The following is a 12,088-nucleotide window of genomic DNA, read 5'->3' on the forward strand; positions in this document are numbered from 1 at the left end:
CAACTGGTCTCGCCCCACAACCTCCGCCCCGAACAGCTGCGCTCAGCCCTCTGGGGCGACACCCACCGGCCTCACCTCCCTTCCGTTTCTGCAGGCAGCAAGAACCCCAAGATCGCCCTCAAGCTGGCCGAGTTTCAGACCGACAGCCAGGGCAAGGTGAGCGTGGAGGAGCTTCCGGGTGAGGCGGGGCGGGGCTGGCGTAGCGGGTGTGGACAGGGGATGGTGGGTGATGTCAGCGAGCCGCTTGTCTCCTTTCCAGGGGCACGTGCTCTCCTTGGCCCATCAAACCTGAAATGGCCCTGCCTCTGTAGCACCCCAATACTCTTTGCCTCGGGCTCAAAACCAGGTGGTGGGCCCAGCCTCACTGCCTCCCGGTGGCCCTGAGCATGAGGAGGTGGTACTGATGAGCAAGACCTTGAGCAGAAGGTCCCACAGGGGCTTCCGGAACAGTCTCTGGAACAGAGAGCTCCATTGGGTAGTCGTCTGGGGGACTGCAGCTCCGCCTGCCCCCCAGGGGTCGGGCAGGCCCTCACGGATAACTTCACCGGAGCGGTCAGTGGTGACAGCGAGTGTCCTTAGCGCCCAGGGAGCACTTGCTCAGGCCCCCACAGCCAGGAGGGCAAGAGAGGCTATAACGGAGAAGGGCAGAGGGGATGCTGGGTCGGAAGGAGAACGGCCGCGTGTCACAGGTCCGAGCACTCAGGCCGCAGAAGGTCTGGCAGATTCGTGCCGCAGTGACGTTCCGCGTGAGGCTTCGGAAAAGGCGCAAGATAGAACACGTTTCCTTTCGTGATTGAGGGTTAGGATTGGGTTTGGGAAGGACTAGGCCCCAACAAAACCCTTTCTGCGCTCTGTACCAGAACGTTCTGGCGGATCTTACACCGACCCGACATCAGGTGGCCTCGCTGAGGCTTCTGCCGGCAAAGTGGTTCTTGGCCCAGCAGAGCAGTGCGGTCCTGAAGCGGGCGTGAGGCCAGGGTGTCCTCCGGAGCTGGGCGCTGTGATGCCCAAGGCTGCCCGGCTCTGTGGTGACAGCCCCGACCAGAGCCCTCAGTCCCCAGCCAACACGCTGTCCTGACAGAGTCCCACGTGCCAGGGGCTCAGACAACAGAAGCATATCCCGCCCCCCCTGGCTCTGGAGGATGAACGGCTGGTCGCAACTTGCGGGCAGGCTGGCCCTTCCTGTGGCCTTGAGGGATCTGTTGGTGGCCCCCCGCCTTGCCTCCTCCCTGCATTTCATCACAAGGTGTCCTCTGCGTGGCACCGGCGGCCACCCTATTTCCCAATAAGGCCCCTTCTGAGGCACCAGGAGTCGGGACCCCGACCTAAGGATTTTGGGGACTCAGTATCCTGCCCCCTCGCCCCCCTCTACCCCTGCAGCGGCCGTCTCCTCCCAGGCGACACGTGGTCAGGCCCAAGCGTGACCCGAGTGTGCTCTCCCTTTAGATCGTGGCGGCCCAGGAGAAGGAGCTGGTGCAGCCCTTCAGCACGCTCTTCCCCAGGGTGGAGTACGTCGCCAGGGCCGGCTGGACCCGGGACGGCAAATAGTGAGTGTTGCCTCGTCACTCGCCCGGTGACCCCTCCTCCGCCATGTCGAGGACAAGCCTCCGCGGCCCGATGCCCGTCTCCTTATTGGCCCCTAGGAGCCAAGAGTGGCTTTCAAGCTTGTGAGACGGTCAGGGGTCAGAAAACCCAAAGAACGAGAATGTTTCATCACACACGGAAATGATACGAAAGTCCCGCTTCAGCGTCTGTAGGGGAAGTTTTATGGGCTCGGGGCCACACTCAGTGGCGTGTGCACCCTCCATGGCTGCTTTCCTGCCATGTTGCGGGGTTGACAGCTGCTTTTAAAAGGACCTGTGTGGCGCAGGGCGCTGGAGGACTAACTCGCCGGCCCCTGCCCCCCGGAGGCGGCCTGGACCCAGGCGCTGTGCCTGCTGCGGGCGGCGGGCTCTGGCTGGCACCTCCCATCCCCCTGACCTCACTCTCTGCTGTGGTTACGTCGAGATTCAGCTTGTCTCCTTAGGGTACCGACATCTCCGTGCAAAGCACGTTGTCCATTTACAGTTGGGAAAGGTGCAGGGGCCCCCCGGGGGGCTCAGTCGGTTAAGCGACCGACTTCGGCTCAGCTCATGGTCTTGCGGTTTGTGGGTTTGAGCCCCGGGTGGGGCTCTGTGCTGACAGCTCAGAGCCTGGATCCTGCTTCCAATTCTGTGTCTCCCCTCTCTCTGACCCTCCCCCACTCACACTTTGTCTTTCTCAAAAATAGATTAAAAAAAAAATTTAAAAAAGTACAGAAACCTTTTTTTTCCCTCAGTTTCGAAACGTTTCATTTCCAAATAGTTGTTTTTTAAGAGATTTTTTTTTTGGGGGCGCCTGGGTGGCTTAGTCGGTTAAGCGTCCGACTTTCGNCCAAATAGTTGTTTTGAGGACAGAACGTGAAGACATAGTACTTCCCAAACAGGATTTTTTTAAGCCATGTCTACACAACACGGGGCTCGAACTCACGACCCGAGACCAAGAGTCGCACGCTCCACCGACTGAGCTGGGTGGGTGCCCCCCTCCCCCATGGTTTTTGTTTTTGTTTTTTAAGGAGCTGTTTGCCTGCCTCTGTCCCTAGTCCTTAAGGACTCGTGTTTGACAGAATAAATAATTTACTTCCCCCCAAAAAACATTCTTTATTCAGAGCAAAACAGGAAATAAAGGATAGTGAATGTGGGCCGAGGATTTGGCAGGAAGTGCGAACCTTCTTGAAATGCTGCTCTAGGCCCTAATGACGTGAGAGGTTTCCAGAATGGTTGGGCTACAGAGTCCCGCTGCCCCCGGTCTTCTCCGGAGGGCACGTGCTCACCGAGAGACCCTCGTGAGCCGCGGGGTTGCATGGTCAGGCGTAGGCAAGGTCGCCAAAGGAAGAGAGGTCCTGAGGCCCCGCGTTTGGAAAGGGAGGCGTCTCACCCGGCTTCCGTTGCTGGGCGCTAAGGCCTCCGGCCTCTCTCTCCCCGCCGTCGCAGTGCCTGGGCTATGTTCCTGGACCGGCCCCAGCAGCGGCTCCAGCTCGTCCTCCTCCCCCCGGCCCTGTTCATCCCCGCCACCGAGAGCGAGGAGGAGCGGGCGGCCTTGGCCAGAGCCGTGCCCAGGGACGTCCAGCCATATGTGGTGTACGAGGAGGTCACCGATGTGTGGATCAACGTAAGCGTGGGGAGGTGCCGGGTGGACGCCCCGCCTGGGCCCCCACATCCCCAGCTGGGCGGAACCGGGGGTGCGGGGGAGTCTGCTGGGGGCGGGAGGGCTGAGTTTGCCTTCCATGTCAGCCTGGCCACCTGTCGGCGCCCCGCCTTCTGATGCACATTCTCTCCTCTGCCTGGACAGGTTCACGACATCTTCTACCCCTTCCCCCAGTCAGAGGGAGAGGGCGAGCTCTGCTTCATCCGAGCCAACGAGTGCAAGACCGGCTTCTGCCACTTGTACAAGGTCACCGCCATCTTAAAGCCCAGTGGCTATGACTGGAGTGAGCCCTTCAGCCCCGGGGAAGGTGAGCAAAGGCTGCCTGACACCGTCTGTGGCTGGGACCAGTCCCGTGAAGGGTGTGGGGGGAGGGGGGAGGCAGGAGGAGTAAAAAGCCAGCCTTTCCCGAACAGCATTCACAGCCTGGCAGGGGTCATCACAGCTAGCTGTCAGTTCGTGCCTTCAGTAGCATTTATTTAGCACCTACCACATGCGAGGCCCTTCTCGCACCAGGGGTCGGCACACCACAGCCACAGATCAGATCTGGCCCACTGCCCGTTTTTGCAAATAAAGTTTTATTGGCACATGGTCATGTTCATTCACTGATGGACTGTCTGTGGCTAATGTCCTGCCACGATGACAGAGTTGAGTAGGGTGACGGCAGTGTGACACACGTCCTGCAAAGCTGAAGCTATTTGCTGTCGGGCCCTTTATAGGAAAAGCAGCCACCCCCTGCTCTGGGTGCCAGGGCTGTGATGCTAAAAGGAGGAAGGAAATCCCAGCTCTCGTGGAACTCTCTAGTGGAGGAGGCAGGCAAACACCCAGAAGCAGGTGAAGAGCCCGCCTCGGGGGTGAGGAGCGTGGCAGCCCAAGAGCGTAGAGAGTGAGGGGCCTTCTTCTAGCACAGGGATCACATGTCACGAACAGAGACCAGCACAGGTGGCCAAGGCCGCCGCACAGATCATTCCCACTGGAGGACACGGCCTGTGCAGAGGTCCTGGGGCAGTAGCTGCCTGGCCTGTTGGACAAGCAGCAAGGAGGGCGGTGTGGATGGGCGAAGAGTGAGCAGGGGAGATGGAGGGGGGCGGAGGGCAGGGCTGGTCACACGGGGTCTTGGGGAGGACTTGGGCTTTTACTTTTGATCTGACATCAGTTTCAAGCCGTTCCTGGGGGGCAAGGAGCAGCGATGGGTCCAGGCAGCAGGCTGGACAAGCCCAGGTGGATTCCGTTCTAGATGCACTTTGGTGTCCGAGTCTGCCATCTGCTGGTGGATCGCATGTAGGGATGAGAGAGGAGGAGGAAAGCCTGGGAGCGCGACACAGATAGAGCGTGGGAGGCACAGACTTCGGAGAGAAACGTCCGGTTGGGGTTTGGTTGTGTTCACGTCAATGTGCCGGGGAGTGGGTGTGCTGTGCAGGCAGGTCTGCGTGCCGGGAGATACCCGCAGAGGGCGGGCGGCTGTCCCCACGCAGATGGCATCTCAGCCTCGGGCGGGACGGGGCTCTGAAGGCTGGGAAGCCACGTGGGCTGAGAGTCAGCAGGAGCCCCTCAGGCTGTGTCCGCTGGGCCAGGTGGTCCTCAGTGGGGGGCCTCCTGGGCTCTACTGGGGACTGAGCGGCATTCCTGACCTCCACCCACTCAATGCAGGAGCCCCCGGGGTCGTGACATTGCCTGGTGTCCCCCCCTTTAGAGGCAGTGCCCCCAGGGGAATGGAGGCCTGAGAGTGTATGGCGTCCAGGGCGCCACGCCCAGCGTCAGGAACAGGAGAGCCTCGAACTGGGGGCCACGAGTGAGACGGGAACAGAGGAGCGACTGCTGTCTCGGGGACCTGTTGCTGCTGCCACTCGGGGTGTAACACAGGAGGCACAGGCTGGCTAGGCCGTCCCGAAGGCGGGATTCCGGCAGCTCCCTGCTGTGGTGCTTTCGCGTCGTCTGTCATCTGTGTCTCTGACTCAGCCGCCCCCCGCTGCTCTAAGCTCGGGAGCCCCACTCCTGCCTGGGGAGGTCGCTGGGCGGAGCCCGCGGCAGGTACCCCTCAGGGACCTCCTGCCTGGCGGTGGGCACACTACGTTTCCCACCCACCCCGCGCGGCCTGCCTGGTGCCCAGCTCGCACTTACCCTCACGTGGCTCGTGCCCGCCAGGCAGCAGTTGGGTGGCCAAGAAGGCATGAGTTCTCTAAAGGTGCCATCGGGGTGCCTGGGGAAGAGGAGGGAAGGTCAAGGGCCTGGAGCACCAGCCAGAAGTGGGGTCACAGACAGGAGCGGTGTGTCCAGGCCGCGTGAGGTGTCCTTCGCAGCCGGGGGTCCTGTGAGAGAGGGCCAAGAAGGTGTGGTCGGCGGCCTCTCCACTGAGAAGCACGGCCTTGGACCCGGAAGCCCGAGGGGACGCGGCGGCCGGGAGGGCGGTGCATGGTCAGCTGTCAGCGGGTGCACTGGGTCCTCCCCTAGAGGGGGGTCATCTACGGCGGCCCTGCACCCGCTCGCTGCAGGCCCCACACAGAACGGGCGCCGGTAAGGGTCTGAATGAGCGAGAAGTCTGCGTGGCCAGCCTCCAGGAGTGGGGGCCGCGGGAGGAGCGCCCCTCCCACCCAGATCCCGCTGGGACCCACCTCTGGGCCCAGATATCTGCACCAGGAGCTGGTGTCAGGTGGGCACAGCCGTCACTAAACTGTCTTAATAAATTTGTAATATGTGCCAGCTAGCATCCCGTAGTTATTTGCCAGATGGAAATTCAGAAGTGAAATCTACCAAAAAAAAACAAACCCAGAAAACCCCCAAAAGTCGGTCATAGGAACTCAGCTGAGCCTTCACTTAAAGTGTTCTAACCAAGATCTTGTTCTCTAAAACCTAACGTGTATTAAGAGGTCACGAAGCTGCCGGTTTGGGCGGAGCAGGGCTCTAAAATGGGTGCTTCCAATAAAAAACCCCAGAAGTCTGGTTTTCCCAAGAGATGCCCGCTCGGGACCCGGCCCCGCCCATGGCCCCGCCCCCTCCCGGGCTCAGGCTCAGCCCCGCCTCCCACTGGGCCCGGGTCGACTGGGCTCCGGACGGGTTCGCCCCGGTGGCGTTGGGCCTCGGCGTCTTTTAGGTCCCTTCCCAGCTCCCCGGGGCCCCCTTCACCTCTTGCTCTCCTTGCTTACAGATGAATTTAAATGCCCCATCAAGGAGGAGATCGCGCTGACTAGCGGCGAGTGGGAGGTTTTGGCGAGGCACGGCTCCAAGGTACCAGCATCTCTTTGCAACCCTCCCCGCCCGCCCCGCACGCGCGCTTGTACACACACATGTGCACAGACATGGGCGTGCGCACGCTTCAGCTGCCCTGCGGACCTGGCCTGTGGCTCCTCTCTCCCCTCCTCTGCGCTGCCTCACCCGGCTCTGGGCACCTGTTGCCTCCCGTTAGCCTTCTCCCGCTCCGTGAAACCACAGCTTTCTGGGGAGCAGTGTGTGGGGCACTCGGCCTGTGGTGGCATTGTCCTGCGGCCCCTGGCCCTCACGGGGACACGCCAGGACTTGCCTCTGACCCAATCTTCTTCACCTGAGTCCAGTTCTACAAAATTCCAAATGTGACGGAGAGCTCTTTTAATGCTTATTTTATTGTTTTATTTCATTTTTGAGAGAGAGAGAGCACGTGAGCATACACAAGTTGGGGAGGGGCAGAGAGAGGGGGAGACACAGAATCTGAAGCAGCTCCAGGCTCCAAGCTGTCAGCACAGAGCCCGACATGGGGCTCGAACCCACGAACCGTGAGATCCTCACCTGAGTCGAAGCGGGACGCGGAACTGACCGAGCTCGCCGGGCGCCCGGTGGAGAGAGCTCCTAGGCAGACTTCCCGCACCCCTGCCTCACGCCAGCATGAACGCCCCCTGGACCAAAGGCAGACGCGGGGGACGTTGGCACTGTTGGCAGCCGTGTGTGCCTCGGTGGGGTCCGTGCCGTGGGCAGTAGTGGCTAGTGAACACTTGAGCGGGCAGGGCCAGGTGCCGTAGACACGGCTGCTGGTCAGAGCGTGACCACACGTGGCCACTCGCCCCTTCACGGACTCGGAAGGGCAGCCCCGTGAATCCTGGCAAGGAAGCCAGTAGGGACAGCGCGCAGGACGTAGGCCCTGATTCCGTCAGATCTCACACTCCTGTCTCATTCGTGAGGCGAGGTCGGAAGGTCGGTACCGGAAGGTGGAAGGCGGCCTTGTCTGCTCTGCTCTGGTTGATTCTTTCGAAGAGGCGCCGCCTGGCCCTCTGCAGCTGGGGGGGGGTTGGGGGGGGTAATGCTCACGTTCCTCATCTGTAAAATGGGGCCATCAGAGCACTCTGGAGTCTGCTCATCTTGCTGGCAGGGTCTGTGCCCCTATAGCACTGCCCACCCGCCGCAGGTATGGCAACCACAGACGTCCCTGGACATCGCCGAATGTCCCCCGGGGGCACTTGAAAGTAACTCGAAGCCCCCAGTGCAGCGTCTCGTGTACCCACCAGCCAAGACTCTCCCTTTCCTCTACCGCGGGGGGGAGGGTTACGGTGTTTGCTCATCTGGGTTTTTACCTAGAAATTAAAAAAAAAAAGCCATGACAGCATTTTAATTTTATGTATTTATAAAAAGGTTTTTTTAATGTTTATTATTGAGACAGAGAGAAACAGAGCATGAGTGGGGGCGGGGCAGAGAGAGAGGGAGACACAGAATCGGAAGCAGCTCCAGGCTCTGAGCTGTCAGCACAGAGCCCGACGCGGGGCTCGAACCCACGAACCGTGAGATCCTGACCTGAGCCGAAATCGGACGCTCAACCGACTGAGTCCCCCAGGCGCCCCCCGTTTCATTTTATATTTCACTGAAGTATAGTTGACAACAGCTGCATTTTAAACTTTCACGGAGCAAGAACGGCCTCTTGGGTCCCCTCCAGAGGCTCTGCGCACACTGTGCCGCCTGTGCTTTTTCGGGACCTCAGAGGGTCCCACGTGCCTTCATCATGTGCATCTTCTCACTGGACCCTTGTGACAAAACCAGCAAATGACTGCCCAGGGCTGGGGGTTTTCCAATGACGTCCTCTGTTTCTAGAAAACCTTCCTTTGTTTGGAAAGGACACAACAGATACCTTAGTTTGTCGTCCAGACCAAACCGTTCTGAGGAGCCCTAAGCTGGGAAGGCCTTCACCCCTCACCCCACACTCCCGTGCCCTCTTCCCCTCACCCCACACTCCCGTGCCCTCTTCCCCTCACTCCTGTGCCCTCTTCCCCTTGGAGGTGGCCGACTACGGGGGGAGCCCCGATGGATCTTTTCTGTTTGCACACGGCTCCACGGGACATTGTTTTAGGCTCTGTAGGGTGCTTTTTGCTGGGTTTTGTTTCAGAAAATACGGTTTGTTTGTTTGTTTTAAATTTATTTCTAGGAGAGAGAGAGAGAGAGAGACAGCATGAGCAGGGGAGGGTCAGAGAGAGAGGGAGACACAGACTCTGAAACAGGCTCCAGGCTCTGAGCTGGCAGTCAGCACAGAGCCCGACGCGGGGCTCGAACCCACGATCCGCGAGATCATGACCTAAGCGAAAGTCGGACGCCCAACCGACTAAGCCACCCAGGCACCCCAGAAAATAACGGTTTTGCGTGGCCGCAGGGACCTGTGCCGTAACCTCGAAACCCATCTGTCCTCTTGGACCTTCAGGTCGTTGTCTTTGAGTATTAAGAACACGGCAAAGCTCTCAGGAACGGTTCCCAGGAACGTAATTGCTGCGTCAGAGGACGCGTCTTTTTTACGTGTTTTGCCTCCGTGTTGCCAGGTTGGCCCCAGAATGGCCGCGGGGCTTCTGTTCCCCAGAACAGGGCTCTTTCCTGCTTTTCCCAGAGCGAGGCCTATAAACATCACCCTGGAGTCGGATGGGGGTCGGGGCCCGGTTGCCACTTCTTCCCAAGGGGGCGATTGACCCCTTGGGGGACCAGGGCCGGCGCTAGCAGGCCCTCGGACAAGGCCAGCCCCTCTCCCAGCCTCCATCCCAGGCACTGTGCCCTCTGTCTGGGGCTGGCGTTCCGAGTTCGAGTCCCCAGGGGGCCATGCGGTGAGCTCAGCTAGATCGCCGTCCACTCCTGCCCCGCCAGCTCCAAGAGGCACCTCTCTGCCAGACAGCTCTTCTCCGGCTGCCGGGCTACAGATGCTGGGCCGAGGACCAATCTCCCGCCCACGGGACCCCGGGGCCTCCCCCCAGGGCCAGGGAGAAGGGCCTGGGTCCCTCCACGGGGCGCCCGCCTCCTCCCCCCCACCGCCGCCGTGGGAGCAGAGGCTTGGGAAGTTGAGGGCCCGGCCCGGGGCTGCTTCACGAGGAGCCCCTGTGCCCCCCGCAGATCTGGGTCAACGAGGAGACCAAGCTGGTGTACTTCCAAGGTACAAAGGACACGCCCCTGGAGCACCACCTGTATGCGGTCAGCTACGAGTCCGCTGGCGAGATCGTGCGCCTGACCACGCCCGGCTTCTCCCACAGCTGCTCCATGAGCCAGGTGGGCACTCCCTCACCGCGCCTGCCACCGCCATTCTCGCACCCCCCCCTTAGCCCCTGGGAACGTTCTAGAAGGTCAGGCAGTGATGGTGCATGGGGCTACTTCTGGTCCAGGACAAAAGCGCATGGTAGTAATTTGCTGGCTGTAGAGCTAGCAGTGTGAGTGGGGGGAGGGGGTGTGTCCCTGGCGGAGGACCGATCCCTTGGGGCCTCAGTTTGCTTCTCTGTGAAATGGGGGTGATGGTGGTAGTGCCCACATCACGCGAGCAGAGGAGTTTGAAGCTTAACGTGGGCACGTGGGGCAAAGGCAATAAGCGGGTTTGCGGGCGCTGGGAGGGACCCCAGTGTCGCGCAGTGCTCAGCACCCTGTCCCCCCTGCAGAACTTCGACATGTTCATCAGCCACTACAGCAGTGTGGGCACGCCGCCCTGCGTGCACGTCTATAAGCTGAGCGGCCCCGACGACGACCCTCTGCACAAGCAGCCCCGGTTCTGGGCCAGCATGATGGAGGCAGCCAGTGAGTAGCCCCGACCCCCTCACCAGGAGCCTCCGCTTGCTCACCTGTGAAATGGAATGTACCCCCTTAGATAACACTGATGAGAGGGGGCCGATCCAGCAACTTCGAGGCCGAGGGGGGCCAGGCCCCGCCCTGGAGCCCTGAGAGCTCCTCACTGGGCATTACCGGCGGCCCCAAGTGTCCTGTGGCCCTGCCACCTTGACGGCGTCTAATTCCTGTGCTGCACTTAAGGACGACACAGCACAGGGCTTGGATTCCTTTCACGACCTGCTGCCACACGCGGGGAGGCCCCGGGCAGCCGTCTCCGAGGGCACCTGTGAGGGGCGCACGTCCCGATGTCTTTGTGTGTGGGAGGAGCCGGGGGTGCGGGCACGAGCACAGCCTCGGGGGACAGGAGGCACCTTCCGGTTTGCCTGGGAGCCTGCGGGGCGGCCAGGGCTCTGCTCAGGTAGCCCCAGGGCCCGCTGCCGGCTGCGGGAATCCACAAGCAGTCAGGCGCCCTCAGCTGTGTCCCTGGGATGAAAGCGGAGTGTGTCGTGCCTCTCTGGCACACGGGAACCACTCGCTAAAATGGACACCCTTGCCTGACCCCAGAGCTGCCGTTTGCGAGCTTTCCAGAACATTCTAGGTAATAAGAGTCCCTGGCATTTGTGGCCTGGAAAGCATCTTGGTATACTGTCACGCTCCGGGACCAGCTTAGTCTGTGACTCTCCCCACGTCCCCACAGGACGAGACAGAGGAGGAACTCTGCCCCCAGGCTTGCCGACGGGGAGACCCAGGGAAGGATGGGTCCCACCAGGCACCCAGCACAGCCAGGGCCGGGGGGCAGCAGTGGGAAGTCCGGTGTCCCCGGGCTTGCAGGCGGGTGGACTGGTGCTCCATGTCCCCAAACTCCCAGTCTTGCCATAGAGCATCTCAGGAGAAGGTGGCAAGCTGGGGCCTGTGGGCCAGGTCTGGCCGCTCCCGGTCACTTAGGCGCCATCTCTGGCCACATTCGGGCCACAGCAGCAAAGCTGTGTGGTTAAGACACAGAACCAAAAATATTTATCATCTGACCTTTTACACAAGAGTGTTTGCCAACCCCCCAACCTACGTTACGGTTTCCCCATTTTCTTATAAAGTTGACTTCCTCTGTTTACCTCAATAAACTTCAGGATAAGCTTAAAGGTTTTGCATCACTGTCGTGATCGGAAAAAGCCAATGTCGCTTGGCAAAAACAAGGGAGAAAATCAGAAAAGCAGACGATAAAACTGGTTGCTACTCAGATCTCAGGAGTGGTGCTGACGCCCCCACAGGGTGTCGGGGAGCTGCTGGGGCCGCAGCCCGCCCCCCGCCTCCCTCCCCCGCACACACTCAGGCCCAGAGTCCCCTCCGGCCCTCAGGCTGTGATTCAACCACAGGAGGCGAGGTGTCTCGTGTCCACCCTCAGCACCCAGGGCCCGGCAGGGGGCGTGGGTCTCAGCCAGCGAGCCTCGCGGGCACCCCCGGCCCAGAAGCCATAGCCACTGTGTCTCTGCAGGCTGCCCTCCGGACTACGTGCCCCCGGAAATCTTCCACTTCCACACGCGGTCGGACGTGCAGCTGTACGGCATGGTCTATAAGCCGCACTCCGTGCAGCCCGGACAGAAGCACCCCACTGTTCTCTTTGTGTACGGAGGCCCCCAGGTGGGTGCCAGCCCCACTCCCACCCCCCCTTCGTGCCAGGACTTGGGCACCAGCCGGGCTGGAAGAAGGGCTGGTGCACGGAGGCCGTGTCCCCACCGACTGCACGGGGTCCCTGGGTCTCTACACCCGCTCCCCATACAGCCCCCTTCCCCTTTCCCCTGCCGATGCTCCCTTGTGCCTCTGGGAACCCCCCCCCCCCCCCCCCCCC

The 12,088-nt window shown here is 61.0% G+C and overlaps 1 protein-coding gene across 6 annotated transcripts in view; it reads left to right on the plus strand.

Annotated features, from left to right (window-relative positions):
* DPP9 (dipeptidyl peptidase 9) overlaps positions 1 to 12,088 on the plus strand; it is a 41,562-nt gene that overhangs the window by 21,693 nt on the left and 7,781 nt on the right. For all 6 annotated transcript variants that reach the window (XM_077780968.1, XM_077780992.1, XM_077780784.1 and 3 more), the window contains 8 exons: positions 95 to 156; positions 1,447 to 1,547; positions 3,012 to 3,189; positions 3,370 to 3,532; positions 6,368 to 6,447; positions 9,547 to 9,699; positions 10,080 to 10,215; positions 11,735 to 11,880. In XM_077780968.1, the coding sequence (XP_077637094.1) occupies positions 95 to 156; positions 1,447 to 1,547; positions 3,012 to 3,189; positions 3,370 to 3,532; positions 6,368 to 6,447; positions 9,547 to 9,699; positions 10,080 to 10,215; positions 11,735 to 11,880 (1,019 nt within the window). The remainder of the gene's footprint in view (positions 1 to 94; positions 157 to 1,446; positions 1,548 to 3,011; positions 3,190 to 3,369; positions 3,533 to 6,367; positions 6,448 to 9,546; positions 9,700 to 10,079; positions 10,216 to 11,734; positions 11,881 to 12,088) is intronic.

This window comes from Crocuta crocuta, unplaced genomic scaffold, assembly GCF_008692635.1.
Source record: "Crocuta crocuta isolate KB4526 unplaced genomic scaffold, BGI_CrCroc_1.0 scaffold110, whole genome shotgun sequence".
NCBI classification, from domain to species: Eukaryota; Metazoa; Chordata; class Mammalia; order Carnivora; family Hyaenidae; genus Crocuta; species Crocuta crocuta.